The sequence below is a fragment of the Poecilia formosa genome, unplaced genomic scaffold (assembly GCF_000485575.1).
Source record: "Poecilia formosa unplaced genomic scaffold, Poecilia_formosa-5.1.2 Scaffold42, whole genome shotgun sequence".
In the NCBI taxonomy this organism is placed as follows: domain Eukaryota; kingdom Metazoa; phylum Chordata; class Actinopteri; order Cyprinodontiformes; family Poeciliidae; genus Poecilia; species Poecilia formosa.
In genome coordinates this window covers 1775521-1792119 of record NW_006799981.1, presented here as the reverse complement: position 1 = coordinate 1792119, position 16599 = coordinate 1775521, and the positions used below count along the sequence as shown (strand labels likewise).

Below are 16599 nucleotides of genomic sequence, written 5' to 3'. Positions count from 1 at the left end.
CAGCCAATTGCAATGCAGTCCTAGATAAAAAGAAAGAACTGATAGAGGCTGTAAAGGGCTGCAGTCCAAATAAAGACCTAAATCTCATTAAGACTTTAAAATTGAGGGTCACTCTTTCTCTCAGTTCATTCTGGCTAAGCTAAAGCTACTTTTGGAAAGTAAAATGGAGGTAGATCTGTAAATCAACTACAGAGATACCCCAAATGATTTGCAGCTGTTATTGCAAAATGAATCTGTTAACCACTACAGTTATGCACTATTTTGTAACAGAATGTCACATAAAATCCCAGTAAAAAATAACATGAATAAATACGTTTATTTTGTTGTGCTTCTGTACAATGACAATTAAAGCTTTCTGATTATGGCTGCAAGAAAGAATTTGCGAGTGTGTGTCCACTCTCAACGCTGAGCATAGGAGAGACCACACTGCTGGTAATCTCACTGGTAGCCAAAACAAAACCACCCACTTTAATCCACAAAAATCTCTCCATGATATTTAATCTCAGGAGAATTTAACGGGTCATTACAAAACTGAAAGTTGTGGAGGCTGGAATGTCCTGCAGAGTGCAGCCGTTTTGTTGAGCAGTTCATGAAGGTCAGGAATCTGGAGCTTTGATATCTCCTGTTGGCACATATTGTGGTTTATCCAAGGGCAGCTGTTACTCCGTGAGGTGTGGCTTGTTATTGCTAAATGAGGCAGAGAACTTTACAAGTAAGACGTTGCTGTGGAAATCCTAAATTTTATTGATTTTTTTGTAGACTAAAAGTAATAACTACGTTTCCTTGATTCCACCAAAACATGCCTGTCAACACACCATCAATTTCAAACCAACACTAACTGCCATCTTTTGGCTTTAGTGTCAAAGGGTAAGCTCCAGAAGTTTCCTTTTATTAATTGTCTTTGTGCGCGTGCCTGTGTGTGTTAGTATGCCCCAGATAAAACCTGTCAAACAGTGAAGGCGACCCCCGCAGGATGTGGGGCATCCCGCGCGTGGCGGGACAAGACCCTGGGGCGGCGCAGCAAACACTGTGATTTACTCTTCAAAGACAAGCTCATGATAGTATTTCATCTGCATCGTAACCCTCCTTAACCCACTGGCTGGTTGTGTATATTAGGGTGTCATCGGGCTGGGTGTTAGGCTGCAGCTCAAATAAACAGCCTGAAAAGGTGAATCTTTGTGACGCTGTCATAAATCGATTTGTTTAAAAAAATAAAAAAAAGACAGTTTGTTTCTGAATAACTGCTAACTCAACAGCAAACTAAACATTTTGTTGAAATAACTGTGCATCAGAAACAGAGTGTTGCATGTTTGCCTTATTAAAAGAAAGAAATCCAATTTACAGCAGCAAGACCCTTTCTCCAAACACGCTTATTGTACAGTTAAGCCTGTTGCAATAAGCTACTAATTAGTTAATTGAATGATTAATTAAATTGAGCTCAGTCATTTCCATTCTGATGACTAGAATTTTTGTAGAGCAATTTTGTTTAGACATCAAAATCCATTTTATTTATAGTTTTGGTAGTGCGTGTTTTTTTATAATGCTTGTTGTTTTTGGTTTTATTTTGAATATTTAAAATATTTTCCAGTTCTAATGCTGAGTGTTCTTTACAAATGCTATCAACACAACATTATTATCATTTATTACAATAATTTCAGGGACAATTTATCTTCCAGCAAAATTTTTTATCATGTCTTGTCTAGCAAAATATGTTATATCCAACTTTTACTGCTTCAGGTTAATCCTTCCTTATTGCTAACAATATTATTTCCCCCTCTGAGTTAGAAACAATAAATAGTAGTCTTATTTTTATGCAGCTTAAAATACCTCTACTCCCATTTCTTCAAGTTTTAGGTGTGTTGCTTTTTTCGTATATCTTAATACAGCGGCTGTTAAACAATGAAGAGTTGTTTTTCTGAGAACATATCTGTCTCTTCACAGGCAAATCTTTTTTTCCTCCTTCATTCATCTTGCTCAACACAGAGCTCGTAGTCTGCAATGCAGAGTCATCTGAGTGAAGCTGCATGAATGAAAGGAGACACTTTTCGTAAACAAGAAGATTTTATGAACAGTTGTAAAGCATAAACTTAAGATGGATGAGACGTACCGTTCTAATCGACCGGGACACTTTGGCAGGCCAAATTTAAATTTCTTGAGAAATTTCCTAGTATTAATAATAATAATACCACTACTAATAAGTTAATAATAATAATAATACCACTAATAATAATGATAATAATAATAATAATAACATTAACATTAGCATAAACATTAGCAGTAGCTACTGCCCACATTAGCAGTAAGTAGCCTTTTCCCTAAAATAAGCTTTTTAGCTATCATTTCATTTGTTAGCCATATTTAGCACACTGAATGGAGAACATCAATGTAAGACAACATGCTAGTGATACTCCACATGCCATCAGTAGCATTTAGGCTAACATTGGCATTTTGCCAAATTTTAGCTTATACGCTAATTGTAACATACTGAATGGAGTAAGTCCATGTTACTCAACGTGCTTGTGACCATAGACATCATATATGTAGACGCCTCATGGAGCGCTGAGTCGTACGTAACAGCGTCCGCCATCTTCTATGTGGCAGCGGAGCAATCGGAGATCCTTAAGTCGTGAGCTGTGTGGACTTGTTTCAACCGTTTTACAAAACAAACTGGATTCATTGCCATTACCTTTCACAGGTAAGGATGAAAGATCAGAATTAATTGACTTTGCAGCCAGAAATTTGCTTCTAAACAACCGAAAAATATTTTCTATGTGGCTTAATTGGCCCGAAGTAGCAACTGGTTGTTAGCGTATGTTTTCGTACTGTTTCCTAATGAAAGAGAGCTGATGAAAAACTGCTGTTAGAGGAGAAGTTCATTAAAGATCCGGGGATTTTGTGAGGAAAGATCAGTCAGGATCAGAGCTGGAGCTGCTGTTCTTCAGTCTGTTTCACAGCTCAGCTTCACCATGTCGGTATTTAGCTGTAAAGATGCTACGAGTCAAGAGCCCAACATGCTGAAAATGTCTTTTTCTGATTGTGGAGGAAATATATGTATTTTCTATTTCACTTTTGGATAATTTCTCTTTTATCCTTGGCTTTAGCCTGTGAACTAGGACGTGTCAGTAGTCATTGGAGTTCTCCCAGTGTGACCAGTCACAGACAGTGTCACAGTCTGTGACCAGTCTGTGACACTGGTCACAGACTGAAGCCTGTGGCCAGTGTTCCCAGTATAATAAATAATTTTATTCTTTCACTTTTGGTGTATTTTTAAATATCTCAATCTGAAGTATTAGTGTATTAATACAGCTTATGTAATGAAATAAGAATAATGTACTCTGTTATAATTATTTTCACTCTTTGCTGTCAATAGCAGAGTTGACATACTGTAATAAATATTTTTTCTGGAAAAAAGTAAGAAAAATACATAGTTTAATGTTTGACAACGACTGATTTATAAATCAAAAGTCATTTCTCAATAATGTATAAAAAATAAATACAAGAAAATAATTGTTCTTGTCTTGAAACGTTAAATGTACATTAAATTATGGGATTATGTAAATATGTTCTTTAATTAAACACTGTAAAAGTGCATCTGCTAATCAATGTCAATATAAAAATTATCAGAATAATTTATATCAAACAAAAACATTGTGCTCTTTATTCAGAAATGCCCCAAAACAATTAAATAATCACATCAAAAGTTAGAAACTCTGTCTTTAGTCATTTCTTTGATTGCCAAAAATATTAATGTGTGTGAGAAAATGTGTCAATGACAGGTATTAACTTAAAATACTTTGTAGAACGGCACTTTGTGAAGTTCGGTCAATTTACCTGTATTAGCTTACTGGCACATATTCCACGTTCCAACCAACGGGCACACTTTGACAGGCCCCTTTTAAATTTCTTCATAAATTTTCTAGTGTTACTATTGTTATTTGTAGCAGTGAGTACCACCAGTTGTGTTTCAGCATCACCAGTAAACCCAGCTGCCTTCGTCCACAGTGGTTGAAACTGGAGATAAGTGCTTGTTTGGGGCCGGCATCCCCTTTGTCTAATCTAAAGTCAGGCGTCTCTCCCTGCAGGACTGATGTAGTTTGTGTCTCAATCCCTGCATGGGGTTTAGGTCTCGACAGCAACAGCTCCTAATCCACTGTCCAGCCACGACCCGGGAGGGGGCACTGATAGCCCTGGAAGACATGGGGTCTCAGTGATTAATCTATCAATCTGTGATAACTTACAATGTTGGATTCAATTAGGAAAATTTAAATCCCAGATCATTCCTATCTCTGGCTGGAGTCAATACAGATGTTAAGAAATCCTTTACCTGCTTATAGGTGCTATCATTTAAAAAATGTACATGAAAACTTAAGCTTTATTAGTCCTATTTGAAGGGTAGGAGCCTCTTTTGTTGATGCATATTTATAGTCATGTGGTTATCCAAATGGCCCCCTGTGTCCTGGTTGATGGACTAGAAGAAAAGAAACATTTTACTTCCTTTTGAGAAAGAAACATGGCAGACCTGGCTTTTCACGAACGTACACACCAATGAAAATGTCAAAGGGAGTGAATTATTTTCAGACCACAACCTTTTTCAGCACTTTAATGCATTAACAAAACTACCGTAGAGGTTGTGAAATAATTTGAAGGCCCATCTGGCTGTCCTGATAAGATGCTTTGCAGGAAGTTGTTGTGTGTGATGAGTTCCTGTGGGTTAAGGGGGTTCAGAAAAAGAAGAGTTCAGTGGGAAGGAGAGAAAGGAAAAGGATGCAGATTATATCAGCCCAAGAATGAGGATATGGCCAATGAAGACGGTAAAAACATTGTTAGAAAAGGACAGGTTTCACATCTGAAGAACACAGAGAAAATCTCAGTTTTACCACTTTGTCTGCCTTTTTACAGTTTCTGAAAGTCATTTTTAATTCTACTGATTGCTCCTTTTCCTTCCAAGACTCTTTTTTCCTCGTCTGTTTTAGGTTTCTGGACGCTAGCTCAGCTCTGTCTTCTGCAGTTTCAAGGCCTTGGCTTAGAAGGTAATTAGGTGGAGTAGGCAGTGCAAGGGCTGGCAATTAGGTGATTAGACGCCCTCACTGAGTGTTGTTTGAAATAGCAACCGGTGTTGTTTTAGTGGGGGGAGCAGCATCACTCAGGCATCATTCAGACTGGGAACCACTGCCACTGCACGGGGAGGAGCACTTTCACACACACACACACTGATACTTTGCTGATCAAGTAACAAAGTGGCCCGTCAAACACCAGGATGCCACATAAAGTCGTACGCTGTGACTTTCCCACTTCTTAAAATCGCCAGTCCATCGTTCGTCCGCCATCACCCCCTCGCTCTTTCTCCTGCCTTTACGGTTCAGTTCATTCTCTTCCTTTTTGTGGCGACCAATAAAGTATTAACATCTCCTGATGCTCTGCTAAATTTCACACTCAGGCCGACAATATCCACAAGCAAGCGAGAAACTTTTATCTAGGAGGATGCAATCTTCAGCTTTCTTGTTAACACTATTACTGCTGTTCAAACATTGTCTTATCTGCTCCGCTTCACATGTCAGCATCTTCAACCTGAACCGTCTCTTCTGAGTGAGTCTGCACAGTAGTTCACAGCTACTGAGCTGTGCTTTTCAGACACATATGTTAGTTGTCTGGGCTATTTATTGAATTGCAGGTACTATTGCGATATCAATGTGTGCAATATCTCAGTTGCCAAAGAACTTTGATGCAATGCTTGGAAGCCCAGGACAGTGTCTTGGAAAGGTTTTCACACCACTTACATTTTTCTGCATGGTTTCATGTTACAATGAATAACTTGAATGCATTTTGTTTGAGTTTTATAAGAAAAAAAAATACATTCTTCAATAAATATGCATTATGATATGGAGTTTTCACATAAACAAGGTTAAAAACTAACTGTCCAACCACTGAAAACACATTTTAAAACAAACACCACTGAGAGGAAAACTCTCACAATATTCATCTGTAAAAATAATAATAATAATTAAAAAAAAAAAAATAAGCCATTGAACGTTGTAAACTATTCCCCCTGGAACATTGTTCTTCTCATTTCTCCTAACATAAATGGAAAATGTCTCTTGTCCTGTCAAGAAATTCAACAATCTTCACTTAGTTGCTTCTTTTTTGTATAACCTGCATCATATGTAAAAGCCACTTGAAACCAGAGATCTCCACATTTAAAAAAAACAAAAAAAAAAAACTTATTTCAACAAAATAAACAAAAAATAATATCTTTCCATTTAGCCACCTTATGAAACTTCCTAATTTATATCTCTTTCAAGTACTTATCCACTAAAGTTACCTAATTAACTGTGTATTATTGTAATCTCAATATAAATCCAGCTGTTCTCTAAAAGCCTCAGAGGTTTGTTGGAGAACGAGTGAACACAGCAGAAAAGTCAGGAAGAACTTTGTGGAGAAGTTTAAAGCAGGGCTAAGTTATTTAATAATATTCCACAGTTTGAACATTTTACTGTTCAGTCCATCAGGAGGTATGGCACTACGGCATCTGGTCAGATGTTAACAAAATGAACTTTTTGACCTCCATGAGAAAGAAAATTGACTTTGCACCATCCGCATGGTGAAATGTGGTGATGGCAACTTTTCTGCAGAAGATGAAATGTAGTTCATCAGTGTAGTTGGAAAGACCGATGGAGTGAAATACAAAACAGTTCTGAAAGAAAACCAGTTAGAGGCTGCTAAAGACTTGATTCTGGGACAGAGGTTCACCTCGCAAGACGACTACCGTAAACGAACAGCCAGAGCTGCAGTGGTTCAGATCAAAGCAGGTTCATTTGTTAAAATGTTCCTGTTAAATTTGATGTTTGCAAACATAAATCTGACTGAGGTTGTACTGTTTTTCATAAAAGAAAAGGGTTAAATTTTCGACTCTAGATTTGCAAAGTTGGTGACGGCATAACCCTGAAGACTATCGGCTGCAATTACAGCAAGTAATGATTCTACAAGGATTAGGCGACTAAATCTGAATGATTGCCACACTTTCAAGCTTTTAATTTCTAAAATAAAACCTTGTGAAAGCCATTAATACTTCTTAGGCAGCATGGCCAGCTTCTTCCTGCTGTCCAGATGCATGGTAGGTTAATTGGTCTCTCTAATTTGCCTTTAGGTGTGTGAGTTTCTGTGGTGGCCTGACGACCTGTCCAGGGTGAATCCACCACTGTTTTACCTGAAAACAGCCCCTCAAAGCAAAAAAAAAAAATCTAGTTTGTTTTTTATGTTGCGATCATCATGAAAGTTTTGTTCATCACTGCTCATTATTAATACCTTATATTGTTGTCCTTGCACCTTTCTAATTTATTGCTGGCTGATTTTTGCATTAAGCTCACTAGTAAAAACATATTTAAAGACCTGAGTAATGTTTCGACTCGGGGTGCTCTTCTAAGGTGAAGAGGCCAAGTCACCTCCTGAGGGCAGGGGGCTGTAATGACTTCCCCATCTGGACCCCTGGGACGACGGTGCTCGTGCTCAGCACCTCTCCTGGCCGCCTTAAGTCCGCCGCCTTGTTTGTTTAGGGAAGATTAGCAACGTAAAACCCTTACAACATCCTGAACACGCAGCGAGAGGGAGATGTGATGGAGAAGAGAATAGAGATTGATGGGTAAAAAGATAGAGGGGAGGGTGTGCTGCGGGAGACGGATTGTTTTTAAAAGAAATGAAAGAAAACAGAAAATTTTACAATAATTTTAAATGGTACTATATATCTAGAGTGTTTCTTCATTTCTTTTCAATTGACTTGAAAAATAAAAGTATTCATACTCCTTAAAAATTACTACATCTCATGTCAATGGGTTTTATTGAGATTGTTTTATTTTTATCCTTTTCACAAATAAAAATGCTGACATGTTATTGTATTTACATTCAACCTCTTGAGTCAGTACTTTGTGGAACCGTTTTTCTCAGTGATTTTACCTGCAGATCTTAGGGAAACTGCTGCAAAGTAGCTCATGCCCATTCAAACTGGATTTGGCGCTTCAATGAGCATCAGTTTATAAAAACCTTTCCAAAACATTTTCAACTGCCTCAAATTTCTGGACATTACTTAGCGCATGAATATGCTTTAATCTAAAACCAAAAGGTTCAGCAAAAGCTTTTGCAAGGCACCGTAAAGTTTCTGTAGCGACTGATCTTGGCTGTGTAGATCAGTGTAATATACATTTATGGTCTCCTAAATGCTTGGAGATGGCACAGGTCTGGCTGAATGTCTCCTTTGGGTTGTGTGAAAGTGTCAAGAGAAATTTAATCATCTTATGTAGACAGGTCTGTGTGCATTGTTATTGTGTCTGTAAAACAGTTATAGGGACGCATAAGGCTCTGCCTTTAGAAAATAAATCACTCCTAAAAGATTAACTTCCTTTGGCTCCAGGGTATTTATTACAGTAACGTTTTGTTTTATGAAGCATTGTTCTACTTGGTCAGGTTTTTCATTATTATTAATTGTTTAGAATAATGCCTGGATAGTTAGAATTTGGCATAGCTTTCTTTCTTAGACTGTGGTGGTTCAGGTGGGTCACAGGTGTGTGTGTGTTTGTGTGTGCGTGCGTGCGTGCTTAGCTGTGGCAGGAAACAGATGTGCAGTGATATCATCGACTGCACAGGTCTGGGAGTCTATCAGCTCTGGCCAGCCTGCCGTCTCGGTGCAGTGCTCCACTTCCTGTGGGCTTAAATCATGAACGTCCATGATAAGGAGAGCAATGTGCCCGGTCCTGCTTATTGGCAAAAATCTGAGAGTCCCTGATTAAAAAGTTCAGGATTAAACAACAGAATGAAGACAGCAGATGAGATACAGCTGGTTTCGAGTCCTATAAATGACTCCATTAGAGAGTTTGGAGTGAAAAACATCCTGGGAAGCCGTTTGGATCCCGATCAGGAGAGCAGGAAGTGTGAGGGCTCACCCTAACCTAACTCTGATTGTTTTTGTTCTCTTTGACAGCCCCTGCCCAGAGCAAGGAATGGGGGATGAATTTAACCTCATGGATCATTCAGACTTGTACATCTTAGACTTCAGTGAGTATTCCTTCTGTTGTTCTCCTGCTTCTTGTTTTAAAAGAAGTTAAAAATGTTGTTAAAAATGTGTCTTTTCTATCCTTAAACTATCAAACACGTTCAGGTAGTTGTAAACTTTGTTAATGATGGTTCATTCAGAAGCTGAAAAGGAGAGATACTGATACCTCTTTTCTTTTAAAGTTTGTTTTTGTTAAAACCACAGATGTTCAGGAACTGTTACATACAATCACTATGAAATGTGATGGAGAAGAGAAGACAACACAAACTCTAAAACACAAATTAACAGTTCAAACTTACTAGGATCATCAAGGTCACATTCATTTTGCACTTTTTAATTATTTGTTTGAAACGTTTCATTGGTAAGCGATTATATTCCATACAACTTTACTAAAATTTGAAAACAGGGAACTGAATAGACAAGTTTGAATTAAATGTAGATTTTCTCATCTTGATACTGATGCTAGTTTTGAAAGTGTCACCTTGAATCCTGGCTTTTTCAAGGCTCCAACTTCAACACTGTCAAGAAAGCTCTGGGTTCTGTTTAAAAACCAACAATTTTAAATTAATTCTACCAAGAAAAGTGATCGAAAATCCACCCAGGATCATAAAAAAGGCTCGTCATTAGGCTGCAACTAATATTTATTTTAGTAATCGATTAATCTATCAGATATTCTGAAAATGTTTTTATTTTTCTTCAGTTTTGGATTGACTACTGCTCAGTACACCTTTTCTTTAGTCCATATACTCCAGTTGACGATTAATCGATTACTAAATTAGTTGCAGATTATTTTTGATAATTGGTTCATCAGAATTAATGCGACTTATTGTTTCAGCTCTTCTTGTGATATCTTCAAAAAATGTGTAGCTTGGGTTCATTTTGATTAATGAGCAAATTCTATTAAAGTTGTTCATTATATGATCATTCCACCGTGAATAAAAAACAGAAAATATTTTGAAAATCATTGCCCAAGAGAAGTGTATGTAAACTTTTAACCCGTGGATAAACAATTTTTAGCTAAGGAGTTGTAAAAGTCCCATTTTTTGACCATTCCAAAAAAAACAAAACAAAAAAAAAAAAACAAAGCAAACTATTACACCTTATAACAACTTGTCTGGCGTGTCTTCACTGCACTGCTTCACTCCTCACCGGCCTTTCACAGTGGGCGCTTCCGCCTCACAGACACCCAAGTATAGTCATGCATCCTGCCTGCTTGGGACGGGCCTGCAGAGCTTTCTGGTCACAGTTTGGCTTCGTGTGGGTGGGCTTGCACAGGGACCGGCTGTACCCGGTGGCATCCCCTGTGCCATACGCGTCCCAGCGCCAGTCACGTGTGTCCTCCTCACACTGCTCATCGGTGAGCATATGGCCAAACAGCCATGACGGCGGCACTAAGAGGAAGTTTGTAGGTAAATTTAGAACGCAGGTTTGTAACAAGATGAGTTGACGCTTGCGTCACTGCCCTCGTATGTAAATGTCGTTGTTTTGTTTCTGACTGTGGCCTGCTTTGCGACCACTTCAGGAGGATTTTACACCATAGAGAAGAACCCTATGGATCTTAGTTGTGTTGCAGTGTCAAGTTGAATTCCCACAGCTGAGATGTATATTTGTAGCATGAATATAATTAGATGATCTGACTCACTTCACTTTCTGTTTTTTTGCAGGCCCCAATTTGAAGACATTATGCAAAATAGCTGTTATTCAGTACAGTTTGGAGCAGTCAGGACTCCCACATGATATCAGGTCAGAGATGCATCCTCCTCTCATTAATGCTGTTTTGTCACAGAACCCACACATTTTAGGTCATGTTTGTATTATGCTTGTCACTCTCAGTAATGAGGTTATTTATCAAAAAGGCTAATTATAACTCATTATCCTTCATTCAGCTTGTGGCGTACTAATGTACATTTTACACATAATTATACCTCAGCTAATAGCAGAAAAGTTTGTTTTATAAAAGAATCAAATGATCATGAAGAAACGTTAACGCAGACTGTGACGTATTTCGTCTGAGCCTTGTGCCCGTTTACATCACACGGACGCCGCCTCATTGTCCGGCAGAATAAAGGTGGAAACTGGTAAACCTACTCAGGCATAAATGTGTTATTAGATTTTAATATTTCGGCAGTGAAATAAGTTATAGCTTGGGAATAAAGGTCTGAAATGACTGAGATTTTCACAAAATGAAAACCTTCAGTAAAAATACTAGTTTTATCATATCAATTTATTTACAACAAAATAAAAATAAAAAAAACAGTGCAACAATATAGTTGAAAGAGAAAGTAATTATTCTTTTTTATTTTATTCCTTTTTTTATTTTATTTTTTTGGTGAGCATTGAGAAATTACACTTTGCAGAAGGAAAAACAAACAGTTTTGACTGTTTGTTTTTCTTTCCCAGTTCATCTTTGTATTTTCAATCTCCTCTGACAGAATCGTTTTAACAGATTAGAGGGGGAAATAAAAACACCATAAAAGTTCACAGAACAAGATGCTATTAGACAACAAAATCTGATCTCATTGGTGAAACGAAGTCCACCCAGTTTGTCCAGAAAATCAAATCTGATGGAAAAAGTCAATCTTTCCATCATTTCTAACTAACCTTTCCTCCATCTTCAGCCATTTTCTATCACTCTCTACAAACATCAACTTCTTGAAATTGATTTGCACGAAAAGACGTAATGAATAACTTGCACTTTTTGAAGCAAGTGTGTCTAAAACTTCGGCCTCCTGCTAAGAGATTTTTTTTCTTTCTTTTTTTTGCAACCTGATACTAATCACTCCTCTTAACCTCTCATTTCTCTTGCATCATCTCTGCCACCTTGCACGCTCCCAGCCTTGGTGTTTGCATTTGTGTTTCTAACCCTTCGAGGGGTTTCCAGCTGGGGTCACAAGACTTTGGTTAACTCCCTTTTGCCTCTCGGTGGCGTCCCCAGCTCCTCTCTTAAATACACGTGCTCACAACAGAAAAACGAACAAAGCAGTCGAGAGGGAGTGAGTGTGAAACCAGAGCCAGTGATAACAATCTGCAGCTCAACCTCTGACCTGTCATCAGGTTACCGCTGGACCCTGTTTGCAGCTCCCGCTCCTCGCGCTCACGTTACGGTCCGTCTTTTCCACAGCCTGCCTCTTTATTCAGACAAGTTAGAGGAGGTGATGGGGACGGCGCACAGCAGGGGGTCTGCCACTTTCTCTGTGTTCCAGAATAAATGTATATATAAACATATATATCTTTTTTTTTGTTAGTTAGTTATTGTTGTTCAAATTTAATATATAGAAGTGTAGTAAAAGATGATAAAGTATGAAAAGTATCAGTTTTGGAGTAAAAACCCTTCCATTCACCCCTTCATCCCTCCGTTCTCCTTTCAATCACGAACTTATTACAATTTATAATTAGTCTCTCTCTTCCTTTATCCATCCATTTATCATTTATTCCTTTGTCTCTCTTCCCTTGTCCATTTTTTCCTTTAAAGTCTAGCTTGGCCTATTGTGATAACAACTTTTACTGGACAATAAATTGTCCCAGAAGTCATTGCGATAAACGACAACATTGTTGCTTATAAGGGTTAGATAAGACCAAAACACCAGATTGAAGATTCTGATCATCCAGTTTTTGGTAGAAAGAGAAAAACCATAAATCATGCAAATGAAAATTATTGAACGCATTTTAATTTATAATGCGATTAATTAATTTATTGTTTATTGTGATAAGGGCTACGTTTAGCCACTATAAATTGTCTAAATTCTGTAAATAAAGAAATGATGTGCGAGGTTTGAGTGCCTTTCTTCTTTAGTCTGGAATTTCAAAATACATTTGAAACCTAAATAAGTTAAATAAAATGTAAATTCTCTGGTAGAAATTCAAAACAATTATATGAGTTTTGCACAGAATATTATGATTATCATAAATATAAACATTTTAAACACGCTACAGTTACTCAGATTCAGCAAGAAAGAAAATTTTTCTAAAGATTTTGACACATTTTTTCCCCCCTTCCTTTTGTTAAAATCAGATGGGAACTGGCAGCCATGACGACCAACAGCAACATCAGCAGACCCATCTTCTCCTCGCATGGTTGATGCAGCTGCAGACGAAACAGAACCAGGACTCTGTTTCAGAAAAGCTGAACTTTTTTTATTTTTAAATCATCCTGGTCAACTGAACTCCGAGGACTGCTTTGGATTTATCTTCCACATTCTTCAAATGAAAACTCATCACTGACCAAACTGTCCTGGCATAAGACTTCAGCAGACAGAAGGGCCTTGCCCTGCCTAAGGATGTATTTTAATCCTCGACACTCGTTGTTGTGGGCGATGACGCTTGTTCAGATTTTCCTCTTCTTTCTAGCCTCTCTAGGAACCCAATCAGCCTATGATAATCATAGACATGCAACTTCTAATCTTAAGCACAGGAATCGACAAGAATTTCAGCCAAAGGCTCTGGAGCGTGAGCGACCACTGAAGATGTCAAGACACAAACCTTCAGCTGCAGATCTGAAGAGACTGGTTCACATCCAGTAAAGGACAGAGAGTATTCAGGACTGCAATCCAAGAGTGTTTTGTTTGCAGAAAGTCTAAGTGGTTTACTAGTTTCACCACGACATGAAAGCCTCCCTGCTGCTCCGAAATGGCTCCCAAATGATTTACAAGACAGCTAGAGAAAGCTGTAAAATAATCAAGGGCATCTACCTCCCTCTAAAGTATTTGTCATTGGGTCTTTGACACCTCCTGCACATTTGACACCTGCTAGTCTCCAGAAAAAAAAAAAGAAAGAAATGTTGCAAAGAAGTGTGACCAACCTGCTGCGTAACTCCTCTGACTTCAGAGGATTTCAATATCAAATGCAGAAAAAGATCATTTATCTCACAGATACACTTTCTGTGTGTGATTTGGAGAGATTATCTCATGAATGCATTTTGTTTGTAGACAATCCTTCAACTTTCAAACCGGTTCATTTATCAAGCAGATCAAAATCAACGGAAATGTTTGTGTGCGCAGCGTGAAGAAAGCATTTTGTTCATTTAAAAAAAAAAAAAAAAAAAAGGCTGTGGCAACAAAGTCTAATTTATTTCAGATTTTGTTGACACGTCCCAAAAGTAAGACCAAAACAAACTGTGTAACATCGTCTCTCATCGCTTCCCTGCCTCGCTGCGGCCCGTTTGTTCCTGCTGATTGTTGTTTCTCCAGCGTGACGTTTTTAGCCCTCAGCAGCGAGTAAGGGGGACAGGGCAGGGCAGGGCGCGGTCTAAACATCATACTGATAAATTTCGTTTTAGCTTTTGAGCTTTGTGATCAGCAGATCCAGGAAGTCGCATCTTCCCTTCAAATCTGAAAATGATGAATCGTTCTGGTCAGAATCTGGAGGAGTTATTCTCTTTTTCTCATGTTTTCAAATCAGATTTCAACTTAATCTAAAACCTGAAGTTGTCGTTTCAGTCCACTCTGCGTCCTCTGCCCTTCCTTTGGGACCAAGTCTATCTTACCTTCCAGTATTGACATCAGTTTCCTCCTGCAGTGGCAGCTACATCTCTTGGTGCCCTAAAAAAACAACAAGTGTGTTTTTTACTGCAGCAGATTAATCTCTCACTGAATCATTTTATTAGATCCTTTGTTAAATTTGAGTGCATTTAGTCAGCAGGAATAAAAAAACAAACAACAAAAAACGTCATGTTTTAAGAAATAATTGTTTTTAACAAAATCACTAGTGGCATAATTATTGGAACCCAAAAATAACATCAGAAAACACTTGATATTTTTTAGGTTAATCTGGTTTTCTAAGACTTTCTAAATGGTAATCCTTAACTTTTTGTTCAGCTTGTTTCCTTTAGCCTCTGGCCTCCTGGCTGGCTCAGATTCTCGTACCAATATGCACAGATATAAAAATCTAAAAGAGTTTATTTGTGTTTCCAGAAAAAGATTCTTTTCCATCCTACCATCACAAACATGAACAGGGGCTTTGAAAAAGCAAGCTTATCTGCAATAAAAGCTCCATTTATGTTTGGCATTAAGAGATTAATTTATGTTGAAAATCACCTTTTGTTAATTGTGAATTTATGTGTTTCCTCCAAACACATCAGAACTCATCATGGCATCAGATGAGTTCTGATGCCATGAACTCTGATGAGATTTACATAAAAACAATCTTGTGGACTCTGCCAGGAAGTAAAATCTGTGAATAATGATTCAAAATAAGTGGGGAAATTATTTACAAGACACAAAATCAACCTCTTTCACTGACCTTATAGAAAAGTGATGTGAAAAAGAGGACTCATCTGCTCTGACTATATATAAACATTATAATAGAAGACAAAATAAATGTTGATAAAAATAAACTGACCACAGGGTTGCCAATATGTGTGCCACTTGTAATTTAGTTAACAATTCAGTTTCAGATTAAGCTCCTGTGATGAAGGATTTATTTATATTAAAGCTCACACGTTAAATTTAGCTCCCAGTGTCATTTGACGGATGCAGGGAAACTTTTCAAGGCTCTGAATCCCGAACATCAGGATTTAACACCATTTTAAATGTTTACACAACAGAAGCAGAGTAAAACAGTCTGTAACTGCAGCTTAGTCACCAGGTTTCTGCACTATCGCCAAATGTGGCACGTCTGGCCTTACAGAGATGAGAAACTCCTCTTTTGCCAAGGTAGACTGGAGAGTTTTTAATGTTAACCTACACAAACCAGTTCAGACTTTTCTTTACAGACCAGCAGTGCCAATGCGACCCAGCAAGTCTGACACTCTTTGAACTACACACACGTACACTTAACAGATTTCCTTAGAGGATAAGACAAAGGATAATGCAGTGAAATCACATTTAAGCCTTTTTTTTTTTCACATACTGAAAAATAACAAAACGCAAAACAGAGATTTAATTTTTGTCTAAATATAGTGTGAAAGTAATTTAAATTTGAGCGTTTGCTGCTTTTGAAAATTCTGAATGATCATAATTGTCCTTTAAAAGAGAAGTAAATGCTAAATAATTACGGAGGCAAAAGAAAATAAAAATATAAATCCCTCGTATAATGCTCAGAAACATGCTGGGGTTTCACTCGCAGTGCAGGAAATGCAGTTTCTAATTCTCCTCTCGTGGTTTTTGTTAAACCTGACAGCTCTTTGTTCAACGCTTCAACACGAGCTGGAAAAATGAACAAAGTATGAAGGGGTGTGTTTCGGTTCCTTTTACAATTATATAGGCTCTTTATTCTGTTTTTATTTTTCACAATGTTTTAAAAGGGGATTCCTTGTGTGGTGAGGGCTGGCAGGACTTCCTGTGCAATATGCTTTATATGTGTATAAATAATAAATTGAAAACACTTTAAGTACTTTGTTTTTGGTATTAATTTGTCAAATTGTGTGGGTTTTACCATGACAGACACACACAGACTCATACTTATGAGCAATCTAAGGAGACATGCATGAAGAGGAAGATGCAAACTCCATGCTGGGATTTGAACTCAGACAACATTGCTGCAAACCTCCATCATTTTGTCCAAGAGATGCTATGAAATGTACATGCAAGAGACCTCACAATGTGAACTATTTCAGTCACAGC

At 37.8% G+C, this 16599-nt stretch overlaps 1 protein-coding gene across 1 annotated transcript in view; it reads left to right on the top strand.

Annotated features, from left to right (window-relative positions):
* The window catches only part of klhdc3 (kelch domain containing 3), a 32384-nt gene extending 16018 nt beyond the window's left edge, over positions 1 to 16366 (top strand). The window contains exons 9-11 of the mRNA XM_007551481.2: positions 8969 to 9042; positions 10705 to 10783; positions 13053 to 16366. Of these exons, the coding sequence (XP_007551543.1) occupies positions 8969 to 9042; positions 10705 to 10783; positions 13053 to 13119 (220 nt within the window). The 3' untranslated portion in view covers positions 13120 to 16366. The remainder of the gene's footprint in view (positions 1 to 8968; positions 9043 to 10704; positions 10784 to 13052) is intronic.
* The last annotated feature ends 233 nt before the right edge of the window (positions 16367 to 16599 follow it).